Source organism: Sorex araneus, chromosome 3, assembly GCF_027595985.1.
Source record: "Sorex araneus isolate mSorAra2 chromosome 3, mSorAra2.pri, whole genome shotgun sequence".
NCBI classification, from domain to species: Eukaryota; Metazoa; Chordata; class Mammalia; order Eulipotyphla; family Soricidae; genus Sorex; species Sorex araneus.
Window position 1 is genome coordinate 189,698,630 of NC_073304.1, and position 20,388 is coordinate 189,719,017.

Genomic DNA, 20,388 nt, shown 5'->3' on the forward strand with positions numbered 1-20,388 from the left:
CCCTTTAGTCTACATTTGCAGTATGAATGTAACTTTGTTCCTGTGGCTGATGGAAATAAACACACAGGTTTCCCAGCCTTCTTTGCCTCATCAATTCCTGCAAATGAGCAAGGAACACTTGTCAGACCTGCTGTGGCATTTGACCAGTAAATATGTACAAGTGCACATCAAGATTTCCTTTGAAAAAAGAGGAATGGATTTTTTTTTCCCCCACTAAACTCTCAGTCAGTGAATCCAGCACATATTTTTGTACTGGAAAAAGTGGGAAAGACTACTGTAAGTTTTTTTCAACTATAGGATTTCTCAACAAATTCATAGAGTACATTGGAATCAGCAGAGATTCTTTTTTCCTATGCTAATATTTTTGTCCTGTTTTTATTATTTTGTAACATGAAAAATTTTGGGTTTTTATTCGTTTTGTGTTTTTCAGCCACACCCGGTGGGAGGTCCTGGGACCGGGGTGTGGGGATGTTGGTGGAGGTCTTGAGAAGCTGGCTGGTAAATGAGGACTTTTCTGGCCAGTGAGATAGTACAGCTGGTCAGGTAGCCAACTTGGATTCATTACCTGGAACCCTATATGGTACTCTAGTATCTTCAGGATGATCCCTGAGCACAGATCCAGGAGAAAGAATTGATCACTGCCAGGTATGGCCCCCAGTCCTCTCTACCGCCTGCCCCCTGCCCCCCCCAAAAAAGGACTTTTTTTTTTCCCCCCACACCCAGTGATGCTCAGGGCTTGTTCCTGGCTATTATTTCTGGCAGTGCTTGGGGAAGACCATATAGGGTTCTGGGGATTGAACCTGGGCCAGCCCTATGCAAGGCAAATGCCCCACCCACTATACTAGCTCCATGGCCCCAAGAGAGGACTTTTTATAAAACTGTCTTTCTTGGACTCATCTTATAGATTGCAAGCTATTTCCTCTTTCCTAAAATGTTTCGGTGATAGATGTTCTTTTAAAGAATGCTCTGGCTGTGTTTTGTATTCCCTTGTGTAAACACTTTCTGTTTGTCTCCTTCCTTCTAGTGCGAGCTGTTGATGCTTAATGGAACACAAGGGGAGTTTGGCTCCGTGCTTTTCTCCCTGTTTTGGTCTGTCCAAGGCAGCCTGCTCTCCTGGTGCTACCTGCAGCTTAAGAGCACAGACTCTGAAGCCAAAGATCTTGCTGTTGACCTTATTGAAAAATGTGAGTCAGTTCAGAAACCATGAAAATACATAGGTGTTTGAGTTTTGAGTGTGTCTGTACTCACTTCCTTAGTACATTATTCATTGAGTGGATATGTGTTTTTCTTTTCTTAGATATGAGAACTTGCTTTGGTGATTTTTCTTCTTAAAGTAGAATTGGTGTGAGGGTACTTCTTAGCAGTACTCAGAGCCTGGGGGCTACTCCTGGTGACACTCAGTCTGCCTGTGTGGGCCCGACAGGTCAGCACTTGAACCCAATAACGAGATGCCATTTGCTCACACTAGTGTTATGTGTTACCAGAGCTACCCTGGCGGTGCTCAGAGGGCTCTGCAGAATCAAACTCAGGATCTTTCCATGCTAGGATATACTCCTGTCCTTTGAGCGGTCTTCCTGGCCCCATTATAGTATTATTTTACATTTGTTCTGCTCAAACTTTCAGTGTGGTATATGCATAAATGTTTTTATTGTAGAGTTGGATCATTTCACAGCCTGCCCACTATCTGCACAGTCATTCAACTTTATTAGAGGATACTTCACACTTTGGCAGAGTTCATTGTATTTTTTTTAATTAGGTTGTCAAAAGAAGAAAGCCTTAAATTTTGAGGCATGTATGCATAGTTGGGCTGGAGTGATAGCACAGTGGTAGGGCGTTCACCTTTCACACGGCCGACCTGTGTTCGATTCCTCCGCCCCTCTCAGAGAGCCTGGCAAGCTAAGGAGAGTATCGTGCCCACACAGCAGAGCCTGGCAAGTTACCTGTGGCGTATTGGATATGTCAGAAATAGTAGCGATAAGTCTCACAATGAGAGACGTTACTGGTGCCCGCTCGAACAGATCGATGAGCAACGGGATGACAGTGACAGTAAGCATAGTTGTGATATTTCCTGATTACTGAAAATGCTGGTTAATAATGTTCCTTAAACCTGTAGAAAATTCTATGAAATTCAACAGCTGTGAGCAACAATATGGGGAAAATTCAGTTCCATCATACCTGTCTGAACATCTGTGACAAAAATGTTTACACTGTTGAGCGCACTGCATCCAAAGCTGGCCCCATTGTGTAGCACGCCTGATGAGTGACTTACTGGAAACCGATGGAAAAAAGAGAGCATCAGCAGAGCAGGCCCACTATTTCTAAGTGACTTCACATAGAAATGTGATAGCTCCATCTCACTGGAAAACTTCACAAGAAAAACTAGAATTACTTTAAAAAGTATCTTTTCCCTCCCAGAGGATAGCATTTGTGTGGGACCCCATCATTGCATAATCTGTTGTGGCATTCTCTCCACAATTCTAGGACCTTTTCCAGCTTTGCCCTTCATGTTGACAAAGCACATGATATTTCTACCTTATAAATATTCATCTTTCTTTTGTTTTTGATAGATGTGGGGCAGTTTCTGGCAAGCATGAGAGTTATTTTGGAATCCCTTTTGTCACAGTATAGTGGAAAAACCATCGTAGAAAAATTATGTAATTCAGTGTTCTCAATGGCAGCTCGTCAACTGGTAAGAAAAAGTGATCATTTGTAAAAGCCAGGAGGGGGTCGGTGACATGGCCTCCAGGCAGTGTGAGGTGGACACTAAGTATTTTGTTTATCTTCCTTTAGGTAATCTTTCTGCTGGACTTTTGCACTTTAGACATTTCCCATTGCACACTGTTGAGAGAGTTCAGTACCCTAACAGAACTGTTGAAAAAGCTCTGCAGTGACCCTGAAGGAGGGCTAAATAAGGTAACTTGAGTTGGCTTTTGAATCTGCTTTGAATCCTGCAAGCAGGGATGTGGCAAACTTAATAATACTTGTCACTGAGTGTAGATCTACACAAGTAAAATCCCTCTAGAAGACCTTCTTTATTTTATCATTGGTTTTACCAACAAAGATAAATGCCAGTTTGAGTTGATTTGGCACAGTCAGTGTTAGAAAGGAGTCACAGAAGAAGCTGAACATAGATTAATTTCATCATTCTCTGCACAATGTAGCATTCTATATCATTATATGGAGTTCTATAAAATCCATGTAACTAAAAGACTAGGTTGAGGTCTAGAGGAGAAAATATTTGTTAAAGACAAAAATTAAAAGTATTTATAACCTTATATCACAAAGTTTTCTTCATGCTTTTGTTTTGGTCTCAAAACGATCCTGTTCATGTGGAAAGGGCATATATTTAAAACCCAATTTCAAAAGGAAAAAAGGCTAACACTTTAAAAGAGGATGGAAAAAGAAGAGGATTTGCCAAGATCATATTATATTATTAGACTTAATATATTTTTTCTTTTTTCTTTTTGAGTCACACCCAGCGATGCACAGGGGTTACTCCTGGCTCTGCACTCAGGAATCACCCCTGGCAGTGCTTAGGGGACCATATGGGATGCTGGGATTCAAACCTGGGTTGGCCACGTGCAAGGCAAACGCCCTATCTGCTGTGCTATCACTCCAGCCCCTAGACTTAATATCTTTAAACTTCTGATTCAGTGTTTCTTCCACTAAAAATTCATGTTTGATTTGTAAGAAATTTATATGTCAAAGTTAGATAACAAATGCTAATCATAGAATTACTGTAGTAGAACAAAAACCATTTTTTTTTTTGAGGGGGTGGATTTGGGCCACACCCAGTAATGCTCAGGGATTACTCCTGGTTCTGCACCAAGGAACTGCTCTCGGTAGTACTCAGAGGACCATATGGGATGCTGGAAATTGAACCTGGGTTGGCTTTGTGCTAGGCAAGCACCTGACCTGCTATGCTATCGCTCTAGCCCACAAAAACCATTTGTACCTGAAGGATGATAATATATAATCAGTCTATGTTGATGGCAGCTTTAGGTATTTTAGTCAGTGTGACAATTTGTGTAGGGTTGTCAAAGGCTACCTCTCTCTGGAGTCCTGATATAGAAACAGTTTATTGCTTATCATCCAGTGTAGAGTGATAAACCCTTTTTCTCTTCATTTGTTTGCTTAGCTCGATGTTGAGACCTGGCAGCAAGAGCGGCCAGTGGTGTTGCATACTTGGACTAAAGAATCTGCTCACAACTATGAAAATAATTGCCATGATGTGTCTATCTTTGTTAGCCCAGGGGCAACATATTTCGAGGTAGAATTTGATGAGAAGTGTGAAACTGAAAAAAGGTAAGATTCACATGTTCTTTTGCCCCAAGTGATGAAACAAAACTGAGAGAAGGAAGTAACAGAGATTATGCTTTCACAGGTACGATTACCTAGAATTTACGGACTCTAGAGGTGGGAAAACACGCTATGATACAAAAGTTGGCACTGACAAATGGCCCAAGGTAAGTGGTATTCCCGTAAAGAAATAAAATTTCTACTACATTAGTTCTCCCTTTTTAGCTCTCAGGAGGCAGTGAAAATCTGGTCTTTGTTTTTGTGTTTTAGTTTGGGGCTATCCTCAGCTTGGTGCTGGTGGTTGCTCCACCTGGGGCTCTGGGAACCATATGGTGCCAGGAATGGACCCCTAGCTTTCCACATGCACAGAGTATCTCCAGCTCTTTGAGTCATCTCTCCAGCTTGGAGGTCTGATCTTTGAAGGGAATTTTTTCCATCACACTTTTGTAAAGGGAGAGGTCCTACTGCAGCTCTTTTTTTTTGGACTCCAAAGTGATGCTCACTGGCCAGTGATCCAGTGTGAGGGCTCAAGAATGTGAAGGAACTTGGGTTGGGCGCAAGCACCCTAACCACTGAACTATCTCCTGGCCTGATAAATAGTTTTGTGAGAACACAGCCACTCCCATTTCCTTATATATCATCTGTAGCAGCTTTGACAATTGTAATGAGTGGTTTTAGCAGATACTCTCTGGCTCAGAAAGTATCTGGCTCAGAAAGTCTAATAATTTACTGTGTGTTTTTTCATATTTGTGAGCCTCTGACTATTTTCAGATTGCCAGAGTAAACAGGAAATTATAACTTGGCAGCATCGGTGCCAAGGATGTGGTTTGGGGGGTAGTTGTTGGGCCATCACCAGAAGTGCTCAGGGCTTATTCCTGGCTCTGTGCCCAGGGATTACTCCTTGGTGGTGCTCCAGAGACCGTATGCAGTGATTGAACCAGGGTCAGCCTCACATGCACAGCAAGCTCCTTTATCTACTGTACTATCTCTCTGGTCCAGGGAGTTATAATCTTTAGTAAAAAAGTATTGGTGGGTCCAGAACGGCCCAAACCATAGTGGTGAAAGTTAGTGTACCTCACAGCGAGGTGTGTTTGATCTGTTTGGTCTGTAGAACTGGGCAGTTAAATGTTGCGTTAGACTGTTGGCCTTCATTCAGCCATCAGAAGTCTTGGTTGGGAGCAAAGGAATATATGAAATTCATGATTTTTGGCTGAATAGTTACAGCAGATGGGCAACTGAGTTTTAGAAGACTGACCAGCAGTTTTCTTATAAATTTGTTTTTTTATATAAGGTGCAGTTATTTTATTATTTTATTTTAGTCACCCTACTGTATTTTTATGGTGAGATTATAAACCAATTTCACATTTATAGTTTTTGAGATAGGAAAACATGCTTATTACTGAAATACTGCCTCCTCCGTCTGTTTGACCACATGTTTTGTTTGCCTATAGAAAGTTACCTTTAAGGCTGGTCCTCGGCTACAGTTTCTCTTCCACTCTGACAGCAGTAACAACGAATGGGGCTACAAATTTACTGTCACTGCCTATGGCCTGCCAGATGTTGCTGTGTCTTGGGGGTTGGATTTACAACTCCTTGTTTCCCGACTGATGGGACGCCTTGCTTCCCAGTGCATGGCGCTCAAGACTGTGCATAGTAAGTTCACATGCTTGCCCCTTCCCTTCTTACTGCAGCCATATTGAAGAGTAAGAGGTGTCTTGTACATTGTCTCTACATAATGACAGAGCAAAGGTTCTGATAGGATCTTTTAGTTCCTTTAAACTAAACCAGAATATATTGATACCATTTTCATCAGGTTCCCTAAAGAGCACATCACAAAGAATGCTGCGGATTATCTCTGTCTAAAGAAAACAAGTGGAGGAGAGAGTGGGGTTTGGGATTTTTTTTGGAGGGGCGTGGGGAGGGAAGATCTGGCCTTATACTCAGGGCCTCACACATGCAAATTATGAACTCTGTCATTCACGTACATCTTTACCTCGAGAGCTGGTTTGTAGCAGAATTGTCATTTTTTTGTAAATGAATTTTGCTATACTCCAACAAGTATATGTCCAACAAGAACGTAGAAATATAGAGTAAATTGATTTAATATTTTATATTAATATTTATATAAACATAGGAATGTTAATGTGATTTGTTTATTAAAATGATTTAATAAAGTAATTTATTGAACCTAAGTAGTTATAGAACAATAATAACTATATACTAAAACCCTCTAATACATTTTATTTCTATATCATTTTTTCTCATAAAAGTAAAAAAATCGGGCTGTAGTATTAGTACAGTTGGTGGGGAACTTGCCTTGCACGCGGCTGACCTGGATTCAGTCCCTGGCACTCCATATAGTCCCCTGAGTACTGCCAGGAATGATCCTTGAACATAAGCAAGAGGAAGCTCTGTTCACCACCAGGTGTGGTCAAAACCTGCCCCCCAAAAAATATCCTGGAAAATTGCATAATGAGGAAAGCCAAAGAGAAAACTCATCTTCAATCCTAATACCCATTTTAATTTATTTCTACTTAGGTTTTTTTTCTTATGCCTATTTATAAACACATGTATGGTGGGTATTTAATTATTTTTTTATTACAGTCTGAAATATATAAATTGTGAGATTTCTTTCTCTCTGTTTTTGTTTTTGCTTGGTACTTTGTTTTTGAGCCACAACCAGCTGTACTCAGGGCTTCCTCCTGGCTCAGGGCTCACTCTTGGCAGAGGCCTGTGGACCATATGTGGATCAAATGTAGGTGGGCTGCATGTAAGGCAAGCACCTTACTCACTGTACTATCAAAACTTTCCCTATAATTAAAAATTCCTAGTGGTCTCTTGTATACCATAGTCATCGTTTACATTTCTGTTTTCTGCTTACTAGATAAATTATTTTGTGTGTAAGGTAACAAACTTCCCCATAGAATGGCAACATTTGAGGACTTTTGGTTTGGGTTCATCTGGGGTATGTGCTTATGACCTATAACAATTATATTTTAGTAAATAGGAGTGAATTCTGTACAGGTTCCAATAATTCCTAAACTATTTAAAACTGGTGTTTTTTTTTTTTTGAGGGGGGCAGCCTTAAGATTAACCAGTATGATTAGGGGGAAAAAAATAGAATTTCATAAGCCTTCTTTCTTTCCAGAGTTAGGAAGTAACATGGCACTATCTCAGGCCAAAATGGCATCAGTACTAAACTCCCCCTTGTGGAAACCTGTCTTCAGACATCAAATATGTCCAGAGTTGAAATTAGAAACGAACTGGCCCACTCGCACATCCCAGAATAGTAAAGAGGTATTTATTCTCTTGTCTTTATTTTTGGAGTGGAAAATGTTTATTAATATCTGTTATATTAAGTTGTAAATATTCATGTTTATATCTTTTCACCTCTCAGTAAGCTTTTTGCTCCTTGGGGGCAAAAGCTTTCTTTCCTTTGCTCATTCGGTATGAACAGGGGCAGCCATATAATGAGTGCTCCAAAATAGTTGAATGAAAAAGTTTTCAGTGAAATACATTGCCGATATGCCAGGAAAATCTCTCCTGATGGATTTATCAAATAAATTGAATCCACTTCTAGTGCCTTCTGAGTAAATTATTTTTGCTGTATGTTTTTAAAACTAAACAAGTTTGCCCACTGTCTTTTTTTTCCATCTCTCTCTCCTTCTATTTCTAGTCTACTTTTCCCCACTTTTTCTATTCTACCCTTCTCCTCTCTCAGTATAGTAAATGACTGCATCCAGAAACTTTTTTCCCTCAGCATCTGTTCTTTACTGCTCTTTTAAGTCTGGCTCCTTCACCCTTTCTTCTTTTGAGCCCTTAAAACTTTAATAAAGTTTTATAATTTTATTAAATAACTTATTACAGTCATAAGACTATAGGTCCAGTCTTTTTGTAGTTTTAACCACTCTGTCTGCTTTCTTTATTGACCTCTCTTATTCCTCCTCTTTAAAAAGAAGGCTTTCTTCAGGTTTTTGCCTTCTTTTCCAAAATCCAAGACTTTACCCGCCCTTTTCTATTCTGCTGTCACATCTGTGTGAATAATTCCTAAATATTAGTTTCTAGCCCTGGGTCTTCTCCAGGTTCCAACCATGTATTTTCATCTTTCTGTTAGGTATTTGTATTTCAGTGTCCTGACTCAAACTCAGAGTTGTAAAATCAGAATGTCTTTCTTAACTGCTCACTGCTGGTTTTGTCCTTATTTCCTGAGGTGGTAAGCCACTGCTCCCTATCACTACCTTTGTCCCCACCCTGCTCTGGCCCTTTCTTTCCAGTTAGCTGCAAGCCCTGTGGCTTCTTCCTTGTGCTGTTCTCTCTTTCCATTTCCCCTATCTCCATCATCATATAGGTTCTCATCTCATACTTGTAATTACATTGGTACCTACAATTTTTTTTTAAATCACTGCGTTCTCTTGTCATTCCACTGCCAAGCACCATTAATGGCTCCCCATTGCCCACAGGGTGAAGTCTAAACTCCTCAGTGTGACAGTCAAGGCTCTCTACAGTCTCCTTTCACCTTACCTATCTGACTCTAGTTCCCACCACTCCCCAGCTGAGACTTCAGGCCAGGTCAGTCTCCCCACTGACTCAACTTCTGCTAATGGTTATGTTCCTCTGGGCCAAGCCTGCCCATTCTTTAGGATTCAGTCCAAAGTCTGTATTCTCCAGGAGGCTTTTCTTAATACTTTAATCTGCCTGGAACTCCTATGAATTCTCAGCACTGGGTGCCCCTCCTGGGCATTTGGCACTTAATAATCTTTGCTTTATTGTAGTGCTAGTCTTTTTTTTTTTTTGTCTTAATGCTTTTAATGTTTTATTTGTGTCTACCATTTTTTTTTCCTTTAGAGCCATTTGTCTGTCTCGTCCCCCCAAATAGATTTAACTTTTTGAGAGTATGCACCACGTTTTATACCTCTGCTTTAGCTTAAGTGCTCAGTAAACTAGTTTTTGAATGAATGTGTTAAGCATGATGGCTTTTTTCAATTTGTTTGTTCCCAGGTTAAAAACATTCCTGATGATCCCTGCCACCGTTTTCTTCTTGAGTTTGCACAATCAGATCCTTCCCAGAATTTCAGTGGGCCATACTCAGAACTTTTCAAAGGATTCACACAGGCATGTAAAAAGCAGGCCCTAAAGACAGATATAGTTGCTGGTTCCACTATTGATCAAGCTGTGAACGCCACCTTTGCTGCTCTGGTATATCGAACTCCAGACTTATATGAGAAGCTGCAAAAATATGGTAACTTATATTACAGGGAATATTTTTTGATCTGAAGACCAATTACTGAGTTCTAAGAAAGCCTATATTAAGTGAAAATTTTTAAGTGTTTTGAAATATACACATATTTTCACAAAAGTAGGCTGCATCTTGTTAATTCTGCTTTGCCAGTTAGATTTCAATCACTTTATATTTAGCAAATTATGATACATGGCAAGTAGGCTTGTGTTTCATAATTAACTAGCAGATAATTTGTGATTATCCAAAATTCCCATGGAGGGTTCTTGTCTTGCATGAACCCAACCCATATTATATCTTCAGCACCACATATGATCCTCCAAACATCTCCTGGAGTGAGACTAGAGTACAGAGCCAGGAGTAAGGCCATAGGCACTGCTTGCTGTCCCCCCCAAAAAAAACAAATCATTAAACAAATTTTTTATGGAAAACTGCCCAAAAAGCCAGTGAAAATAAACCTTTACTTGGGTTATAATACCTACTCAGATATAAAAATTTGGGTTGGGGAGATAAATAGGGCTAGAATGTTCAAAGCCCTGAGTTCCAGTTTCAGCACCGAATGACTCCCCAAGCAGATCCTGGTGCAACCCTGGTGGTACCCAAGCATTGCCAGACCCAAGCACCAAAACCATCAGGCCTGAACTTGAGGGCTTAGCTCTGCCAGGAGTGACACTGGGTGTGGCCCAGGTGATAATACAGCGAGTAATGCATTTGCCTTGCATGTGGCCACTGCAGGTTCAATCCCTGGCACCCCATATGGTCCCCCAAGCCTATCAGGAGTGATCTCTGAACTCAGAGCTAGAAATAAGCCCTGAACACTGCCAGGTGTGGCCCCAAAACCTAAATAACTGAATATAGAGAGAGAAGAACTGGAGGGACAGTACAGCGGGGAAGGCATTTTTCTTGCATGCGGTCAACCCAGGTTCAGTCTCGACAAGTCATATAGTCCCCTGAGCCCTGCCAAGAGTGATCCCTGAGCACAGCCAAGTACTGGTATGGGGGACGTCATGGGGAGGAGAAAACAGAAGCAGAGAGGAGGAAGAAAGAAATCTCAGATACTTAGATATCACAGAGAAAGACATGGATATTAATTCTTGCCTCTGGACTTGCAACTTCTTTGTAACATCATCCCTGTTCATTTTTCTTTATTATTGTTCTTCACCATTTCTTTTCCTCATGTCCCCCAGGAACATCGTTTTTGTGTATTAGGGCTGAAATCTGATAGGATCCACAAGAAAAGAGAGTCTCTGTTCATAATCTTTCAGGGACAGAGCTGCTCAGATCTCCTTAATAATGAAGTAATGGGTTTTCCCAAGCACCTGGGCAGTATATATGTTCTTTCTGTGGTGCAGGTGAAATAAGCAGAGCACCTGTTATTTCCTTTAGTATCTACATTATTAAAACCATGATGACTGCCACTCATGTTATTGTTAATATCACTACACCTTTATTGCTGAATTCTTTAGTTCTCTGAATTTATTCCCTGGTTTTAAGAACATTTCATTTACTTCCTCTATTCTTTATACGTGCTTTAAGAAAGCTGCTAAAGCTACTTTGGGGAGAGGATTGGAGTAATTTAAGGAAAAACATTCATGTGGAAGAGTATATCTCTGCAAGAGGATGGGCTAAGGTGACCTATATTGAATTTGAAAAAAGAATCAGTATAGGGCTGGAGTGATAGCACAGCGAGTTTGCTTTGCACATGGCCAACCCGGGTTCAATTCCTAGCATCCCATGTGGTTTCCCTGAGCACCGCTAGGAGCAATTCCTGAGTGCAGAGCCAGGAGTAACCCCTGTGCATCACCGGGTATGACCCAAAAAGCAAAAAAAAAAAAAGTATATATTTTATATTTTAGTAAGAAGTTTAGATTTGTTACCTATCAAACTTTCAGTAAATTTAAAGCTGGTATAGTATAGTATATATGTTTCAAGGTATGAAGCTTGAAAGAGAGTTAAAAAATTGATGTTACTTCACTTGCCTCAGTTTTATATGTAAGGTTTTCTGTTGGGAAGTCTTATCAAATCATGTTCAGATATCACATAACATATGGAGAAACACACTAGAACTAGAAATATTTCCCTGAATCAGGGTTGTTTCTAGATTACCTGTAGTTCTTACTTTGAAATGGAGACAGTTTTTCTCTATTCTTTCTTTCCTACCTCTAATAACTGTTTATGGGTTTTCGGGACTAAGAATAATAGTGGTCTTTGTCTAGCTAATTTATGTATCCTGTCTAAAATTGGTCACTTTTGAGGTGGAGAATTAGCTTCAGTGGTAGAATATGTGCCTGGCAGGTGCAGGACTTTTGAGTTCAAGTCCTGCACAGTATCCCACCACCCTGCACCACTAGGTGTAACACCTATAAAATATAAATTAAAAAAATAAAATTGGTCACCATTTTGGGTCAAAAATGTATAGACAGTTACTCAGTTGGACTGTATAAGTTGCTTGAAAGCAGGACGGGATTTAAGTCTGTTGAATTCCCAGAGCTTGGTGTAGAGCCCAGTAACATTCTATGTATTCAGAAAATATTCACTACATTACACATTGGTTCAACAGAGGACTTCACACTATTTTAGTTTATTATCCTTTGGTTTTTGCATGAAGAGAAGGGGCAAGCCTGCTAGGTCTATCTTTAAAAAAGAATTTTTTTGTTTGTTTTTGGGTTATTTTGAGCCCTATCTGGAGGTGCGAGGGGTTACTCCTGGCTCTGAACTCAGGAATCATTCTTGATGGGGTCAGGAGACCACATGGGATGTTGGGGATCGCACCCAGGTTGGCCATGTGCAAAGCTATCGTCCTAGCTGCTATACTATTAAATAAAAAACAATATTTTTTAATCATGAAAATAATAGCCTCTCATGTAGAAGCTCAAAAAGTCCAGGAAAGCTTAAAATAATTATCAGTTATAATCTGACCACTTAGCATCTTATTTTTGAACATATATACATGTATAAATATATACACATATATTTATAAATATATATAAATATATTTTTGATTTTTATATCTAGGTATGTTTATAATCATTATGGTTTTAATAATGTATACTGTTTCAATGTCTTATTTTTTAATTTTCAATAATGTGTTCTTTAAAAATAAGACAATTTTGCCTTTTTTAATTGCTATATATCATGAAATTTATGTCTTTTCTTTAATTTTAATATTGTCTCTCAAATTTGTGTGTGTGTGGTATGGTTTTTTACATTGTGTTTTTAATGCTTTCTTCACTTAATAGTGTGTCCATTTCAGGAGTTTTTAATTTGAAATAACTCAGAGCAGTACTGCAGAGTATTGATGTTGTGACTTACAGAGAATTTTTCCCTCTGTTCTCTATTGCATCAGCAATATGTGAGTCTCAGGGCAGGGCTCTTTCTTTCTGAGATGTAGAACTACTTTGTGCTTAATGTTGCAGTAGTTACTTGTGTTGACTGAATATAATTTCCTCTCTCCTTTCCCCAGTAAATAGTGGGGGCAAGGCAGCCCTGAGTGAAGAATTTGCAAAGGTGTATGCCTTAGCAGATGGGATTCGAATATGGATGGTAAGATTTTTCCTTTTTGTGTGATTTTTTTGTATTTTTAGTTTCCCCTCAATATCATGGAATTACAGTCTCAAAATTATAATTTTCAGAGTTATTATTTGGGAGAGAAATGTTGGACCATACACAGCAGTACTAGGCTTACTTCTGGCTCTGTACTCAGGAATTCTCCTGTCAGTGCTTAGGGGACCATTATAGGATGCCAGGGATCGAACCTGTGCTGGCCACATACAAGGCAAATGCCCTACCCACTGTACTATGTACTATCACTTCAGCCCCATCTTCACAATTTATTTTTAAATCTAATGTTTACTGTTGTGAAAAATAAAGTTCACCATCATGAATGGGTATAAAATAATTTAGAACCCTTAAAGCAATAGTTTAGTGATTACTGAGAATGTTCACAGTAGGCAGGAATTGTTACAATTCCTCACTCCAGCCCAACCCCCAGCTTACATCCTTCAGTAACCCCATTGTACTACAGAATAGGAAGAAAAGCATTCCTTTGGATCAGAGAGCCCATACTTAGCAATTCCCCCATACCGGAAATGTTCCTTATTTGATAGAACAAGTGTAAAGAACCTCCCAAGTTGCACTTAAAATTACTATCTCTCCCCTGGATCCTTCCTAGGGGACAATAGTACCCATTTTGGGAAAGACTGATTTAGATACTGGGCAGCCTTTGACTCTTTCAGGCAGGGAACAGGCCTCTCATGTCTGAATTATAGAAAAGTGGTTCTATGACATTGTGGTAGCAAAATACCTGGTAAAACAACAGAATCACCAGTTGGAGAAAGGAGAAAAAGATTAATGGTGGGGTGGCCAGAGAGATAGTACAGTAGATGAATACTTGATAGTACTTGTCTCGCACACAGCCGACCCAGGTTTGATCTGTAGCACCCTGTATGGTTCCCCGAGCCCTGCCAACAGTGATCTTTTAGTGCAGAGCTAGGAGTAAGCCCTGAGCACTGCCCGGTGTGACCACACCCCTCCCCCAAATTATGTTGCTATGTAATTCTATTTTAATATAATATACTGTAGCACAATGAAAGTAAGTTAAATAGAGCTAGAAATGTCAATGTTGATGGCTCTCACAAGTGTGAGGATGAGGGAATAAAAACAAGTCATAGTAGAATGTAACATGATATTCTTTATATAAAGCAAATATAAACCAACTCTATGTTACATAAATGTTTACTGACATTTCACAAATGCTTGGAAATAAACACCAAATTCAGGAGTGTTATTTTTATTTCTTAGTCATGAAGATGAATCCTCTTAAGTCATTATTTAAAAAAATATATATTCACATACATCGTAAGTATTGTATAGTAATTGAGAAAAAATTCTTCATTTGGTAGTGGATGGATAGTGAGATTAACAACAGGAGACTAATTCTAATAGTAAGATGAGGGTGACTACTTGGGAGATAAAATATTAGACTCTGTATTTGATGCTAGTGATAAATAGATGAATATGAAATGTAAGAGTGTTCCCATGTTTCTAGTTTGGGTGAGTTGGTGGGCATTAGAAACATTGACCAGACTAGAAGAAATGGTCTTATATCTGGGAGTTTGGTTTAGGACTTGTTGAGTGTGAAGATATCTAGTTTGAGAATATGAACAAACCTAATTAACTGATACTGGGATAGAGCAATTGTTCAGCAGATAGGACACTTGAACTGCACATGTTCCCCCTGGGTTTGATCCCCACCATCCCATATGGTCTCCTTAGCACCACTAGGAATAATTTCTGAGTGCAGAGCCAGGAGTAAGCGTTGAGCACCACAGGTGTGGCTAAAAAAAAACAAAATGAAACAACAGCAATAAAAACCCTGATACTTTCTGAAATTATCACAATAAATAAGAACAACTTTATGTCATTGATAATAGTTTTTAAAATATATAAATTTATTCAAGAAACAGCATTGGACAGAATTTAGAATTATTAAGAGTATAGTTGGTGCCCAAGATACATTGGATAGATAGAAAGAGATCAGAATGAACAGGAGCTCTCAAAAGAAACTGGAAATTGTTGTCAGGGTAGTAGGAAGAGCATCAGAAGATAGAAGAACGTGTTGTGAGGAGCAACCAAGTCAAGTTCACGAAAAAGGATATCTGATAGTCAGCTGCCTTAGATTAAGTAAAAATGATTTGACAGTTGACAATACATATATTGTAGATTGTTTCTGGTTTAGCAAAGGACAGAAATGAACAAAATGCTGCCTTTCTAAGACCTTCACAACAAATTGGCTGCATGCAAGGCAAGCTCCTTAAACTTTGTACTATCTCTCCAGTCGAGAATTTCCAGTATTACATGACAGGGAAATGCAATTCAACTTACGGAAAAATATAAACTCAGTTTTGTCTGAGTTTATGCAAGGTTGTTTTCTTTTCCTTTTGGCAACAGTGGTGGAAATCAGCACGTCACATATGCAAGGCAAGTGACTCACATAGTCAAGGCAAAGCTACAGCCCCAGTTCCAGTGCAAGGAGGTTGTTACAGCAGAAAATCAATACAGTTATCTCTCACTTAATGCTGTGTATGCTTTTTGAAGAATGTGTTTGTTTGGGGGCCATATTTGTTAATGCTCAGGGCTTACTCTGAGCTAACGGATCACTCCTGGTAGGGCCGGGGGACCGTATGCAATGCCGGGGATTGAACTTGAGTCATCTACATGCAAGTAGATGACTTGTAGATGACTTACCCATTGTATACTATTTCTCTAACCCAAGACTTTTCACTTCTTATATGTCCCACACAGCCTTCTTGAGCTGTCAGTCCTGTGACCCAGGCTGTGATTCTTGCCTGGTATGGTACCAGGAGCACCATTCTCTGCCTTGCAATCTCAGCTTCACTCAGAGGTGACCCCTTGGTCAGAGTAGAATAAAGATCAGATTTTGGTCTGATCTATCTCACAAATCTCTGTGTGTCCCTAACAAGACTCCTGTGCCTTATAGAGTACAGCTTCTTCATGGCCACTAGGTTAATTTTAGGGGACAGCACCTCCAGCACTTGTGTTTAAGAACCTTTGAAATAACAAGGTTGTGGATACAAATCACCTAACATAGAGTCCAAAGGAAGGTGATTTGATCAGCATACCTCTATACTGCTTCAAAGCCCGGCTACTCCTAGGACAAGCAGAACTAGCCAAGTCTGTATCCTTAGTGGCTGGGCAAAAACTGGAAAGTTCCCCCATAATTATGCTTTTAAAGTAGTTTGCTCTCACTGCCCATGCTGCCCTGATGTCTTGTCCAGACAGCATAATTTATGTGGTTCAAATCCTCCCATCCTCCAGTTAGAGATGAAGCAGAAGTTGCTGATGCGCCTGGGCAATGAGGCAGAAGATCAGTGCGAATTGGAAGCTGCTGCAGAGGCAAACCCTGAGATCTTGGGTAAGTGTGATAACACCGTGGGATGTTCTACAACGTCCTTCTAGGATGAACCTTCTAGGTTCATGCATAGAAACCAGAGACCTCTCTTCTAGATTATTTGAGTCAGCACAGTATTGCTCTAGGGAATGTAATATAGACACTAACTATAGTTTTTAAGACTTTGTCACAAATAGAAAAAATGGGGGGCCGGAGCGATAGCACAGCGGGTAGGGCGTTTGCCTTGCACGCGGCTGACCCGGGTTCAATCCCCGGCATCCCATATGGTCCCCCAAGCACTGCCAGGAGTAATTCCTGAGTGCAAAGCCAGGAGTAACCCCTGAGCATCGCTGGGTGTGACCCAAAAAGCAAAAAAAAAAAAAAAACCTTAACAAATAGAAAAAATGGTAGAAAGGAAGAATTGTTTATTGACATGATTTGAATGAAGTAGCTTTCTAAATTTTTCTCTAAGGGGAATAAGGCACTTTTAGAGTTATATCTTGTTGTATTTTTTAATATATTCACACTTTTAAAATGTAGTCAATAATATAAAAGAATTACTGTTAATTTTTTAAATGACATCATGGTGATATTTTTATATTATTTTTTAAAATATGGAAGTTTTATTTTTGGTTTTGAGCCATACCTGGTGGTGCTCAGGGCTTACTTGTGGCAGGCTCAGGGGACCATAACAGGTGCTGGGGATTGAACCATGGTCAGCTGCATGCAAGGCAAGCACCTTACCTACTGTACTATCTCTAGCCCATGGAAGTTTTTATTAAGGAACAATGTCATAACTAGGATCTGTATGGAAATGATCTAAGAATTGGGTGGAGATAAACACTAATAGAATTGATGACACTTTTTTATGCTTGTTATATTGGGCTACAGCCAGCAGTACTTAAGGACTTCTCCTAATTCAGTGCTAGGAGGCCATCCAGACTGTACTGGTGAGCCATGTGCAGTGTTCCCAGGCATTGCACCTGGGCCACCTGCATGCTAAGTGTGTATAAGCCCACTGAGTCATCTGTCCAGTCCCAAAGGTTAGGTAAGGGGTAGATGGAGTAGTCCTTACACTAGTCTTGAGATATGTTTTAAAATGATCACAGTGACTTTTTACATTATAAGCCTTCTTTGTTGTTGTTTTTTACTTTTTTGTTGCTGCTTACTCAGGGCTTAATTCTGGCTCTGCACTCAGGGATCACCTTCATGGGGCTCAGAAAACCATATGGGGTGACAGGGCTTGAACTCGAGTTTGCCACAGGCAAGGCAAGCGCCTTACCCACCATACTACTCTCTGACCCTGATAAACTTTTTTTTTTAACTTTGACTTATTGAATATATGCTATTATCTGGGGTGCCAGGAATTGAATCCAGGTCAGCTGCACACAAAGCAAGGACCCTACCTGCTGTACCTAATAAAACTTTTAAAAGTATAGATTATGTTCTTTCTGAAAATAGGCAGTACATTTACCTTTGATTTTCTTTTTTAACTATCTTTTTTTTGCACTTAGCAAAAGAATGTATTCAGAAGAGTATTCTGTTATTGAAATTTCTGCCTGTGGGTATAAATTCTAAAGAAAACTGTGACAGAATGGTGACTACAGATGAAACTGCTCAACTGCAGCCACTTGACAAACGCCCGAGGACAAGCTCTGTGGTGGAAGAGCATTTCCAAGCTTCACCATCTCCCACGGAGGCAGCTTCCTCTGCTGCGGGAGACAGTTCTGGCGTGGATGTCCAGACAAAGATGCCTGCCAGTAATGGCCCCGTGACCCCAGACGTGACCTCTGCCATGATTGAAGAGCCTTCATCACCCTCCACACCCACCAGGCGGCCTCCTTTCACTCGAGGGCGACTCCGGCTACTCTCTTTTCGGTCCATGGAGGAAGTCAGAGCAGTGCCCCCAATGAAAGAGAAATACCCGGTACTGAAGGATGTCATGGACTTCATTAAAGACCAGTCACTCTCACATGAGAGGTGAGTCCGGCAGTCTGGTAATATCTGCTAGCACTTTCTTTTTTTTAAACTATAGGTACTCAATCTACCTAGAATTTTGAAGTTCATGTTGAAAATGAGCCAAAAGCTAGATCAAGATTTGTTTTAGAATGTTCAGTTAAAATAGTGGGTCATTTTTTTGTTCCATAATAAATATTATTCTAATTTAAGAGTGTACATTATAATACAGTGTCTGTAAATTATATTGTTATACTATAGTATTTGGGTGAAAAAAAGTTTGGTAGCTATCACAAGTTCGTCTTCTGTTAATCCTAAAAACTTAGGATTTCATATTTTCTTTCTTTTTTTTTCTTTCTTTTTTGGGTCACACCCAGTGATGCTCAGGGATTACTCCTGGCTCATGCACTTTGGATTTACTACTGGAGGTGCTCCCAAAATGCACATATGGGATGCTGGGAATCAAACCCGGGTCTGCTGCATGCAAGGCAAACACGCTACCCGCTGTGCTCTTGCTCTAGCTCCAGGATTTCATATTTTCTGACTAAGTTTAATTTTAGCATGAATCTATATCTCTGGAGGCATGTTTTAATTTCCTGTTCTAAGAATTAAAACTTTGTCTTTGTGAGAAAATAAAGATACCAAATTCCTTTTGAATTATTTTTCTGTGATGCTAAGGATTCACCCCAGTTCTCATTCACATAAGGCATATATTCTGCTGTTGAACCGTATCCCCAACCCTTAATTTCTTTTATTTTGGGAGTATGGTGTTTGGGCCACACCTGGCAGTGCTCAGGGTCACTCCTGGCTATGTAATATCTAGCATCTTCATAATTTTTTTCTTTCCAGTTTGTTTTACTGAATCACTGTGAGACAACTTACAAAGCTGTTCATGATTAGGTTTCAGTCATACAGTGTTCCAACTCCTATCCTTCCACCAGTGTACATTTCTCAGCACCAATGTCCCCAGGTTCCCTTCCATCACCTCCCATCCCCACCCTCTACCTGCTGCCTGTCTTCATGGCAGATGCTTTTTCTTTCTCTCTCTCTCTCTCTCTCTCTCTCTCTCTCTCTCTCTCTCTCTCTCTCTCTCTCTCTCTCTCTCTCTCTCTCTCTCTCTCTCTCTCTCTCTCTCTCTCTCTCCTTTTTCTCTTCTCTCTCCCCTCCCCACTTTTGGGTATTGTGGTTTGCGGTACAGATACTGAAAGGTTGTCATTTATATCCGTTCACCTACTTTTAACACTCAGATCTTGTCCAGCATGATCATATCCAACTATTATTGTCATACTGATTGCTTCTCTATTTTTTTTCTTTGTGGGTCACACCTGGTGATGCACAGGCGTTACTCCTGACTCTGCACTCAGGAATCACCCCTGATAGTGCTCAGGGGACCATATGGGATGCTGGGAATCGAACCCGGGTCAGCCGAGTTCAAGGCAAACGCCCTACCTGCTGTGCTTTCGCTCCAGCCCCACACTTCTCTATTTTACTTACCCACCATCCCACATACAATTGTGGTAGATTTCAACCATTGACCAGTCCTCCTATCCCTTGTTTTCCCTGGCCTTGGATATTAGTCTTCTACTATATATTTTTTATATACCACAAGTGAATGCAGTCATTCTATATCTGTCCCTCTCCTTCTGACTCATTTCACTCAGCATGATACTTTCCATGTCCATCCATTTATAACCAAATTTTATGACTTCATTTTTTCTAACACCTGCATAGTATTCCATTGTGTAGATGTACCATATTTCTTTTTTTTAATTTTTTTTTATCAATTACATCTTAATGACTTCATCACAGAGAAAGAATCACTAACAAGAGTACAAACAGCTATAGGATAAGCATTTGCCAAAAGGACATCAGGGTATACATTATCTTGTCAAAGCTATGTTGTCAAAGCTATGTTGTCATGATTAAAACATCAGAGGAAGATATGGAGCTGGACATGTAGGCTCTACAGATTATGTCTGCCACATTC

The 20,388-nt window shown here is 40.0% G+C and overlaps 1 protein-coding gene across 1 annotated transcript in view; it reads left to right on the plus strand.

Annotated features, from left to right (window-relative positions):
* The window catches only part of ZZEF1 (zinc finger ZZ-type and EF-hand domain containing 1), a 135,343-nt gene that overhangs the window by 66,838 nt on the left and 48,117 nt on the right, over positions 1 to 20,388 (plus strand). The window contains exons 19-29 of the mRNA XM_055132070.1: positions 1,025 to 1,184; positions 2,568 to 2,689; positions 2,791 to 2,913; positions 4,139 to 4,305; positions 4,385 to 4,466; positions 5,751 to 5,952; positions 7,448 to 7,596; positions 9,298 to 9,538; positions 12,999 to 13,078; positions 16,373 to 16,469; positions 17,960 to 18,425. Coding sequence (XP_054988045.1) covers positions 1,025 to 1,184; positions 2,568 to 2,689; positions 2,791 to 2,913; positions 4,139 to 4,305; positions 4,385 to 4,466; positions 5,751 to 5,952; positions 7,448 to 7,596; positions 9,298 to 9,538; positions 12,999 to 13,078; positions 16,373 to 16,469; positions 17,960 to 18,425 — 1,889 coding nt within the window. The remainder of the gene's footprint in view (positions 1 to 1,024; positions 1,185 to 2,567; positions 2,690 to 2,790; positions 2,914 to 4,138; positions 4,306 to 4,384; positions 4,467 to 5,750; positions 5,953 to 7,447; positions 7,597 to 9,297; positions 9,539 to 12,998; positions 13,079 to 16,372; positions 16,470 to 17,959; positions 18,426 to 20,388) is intronic.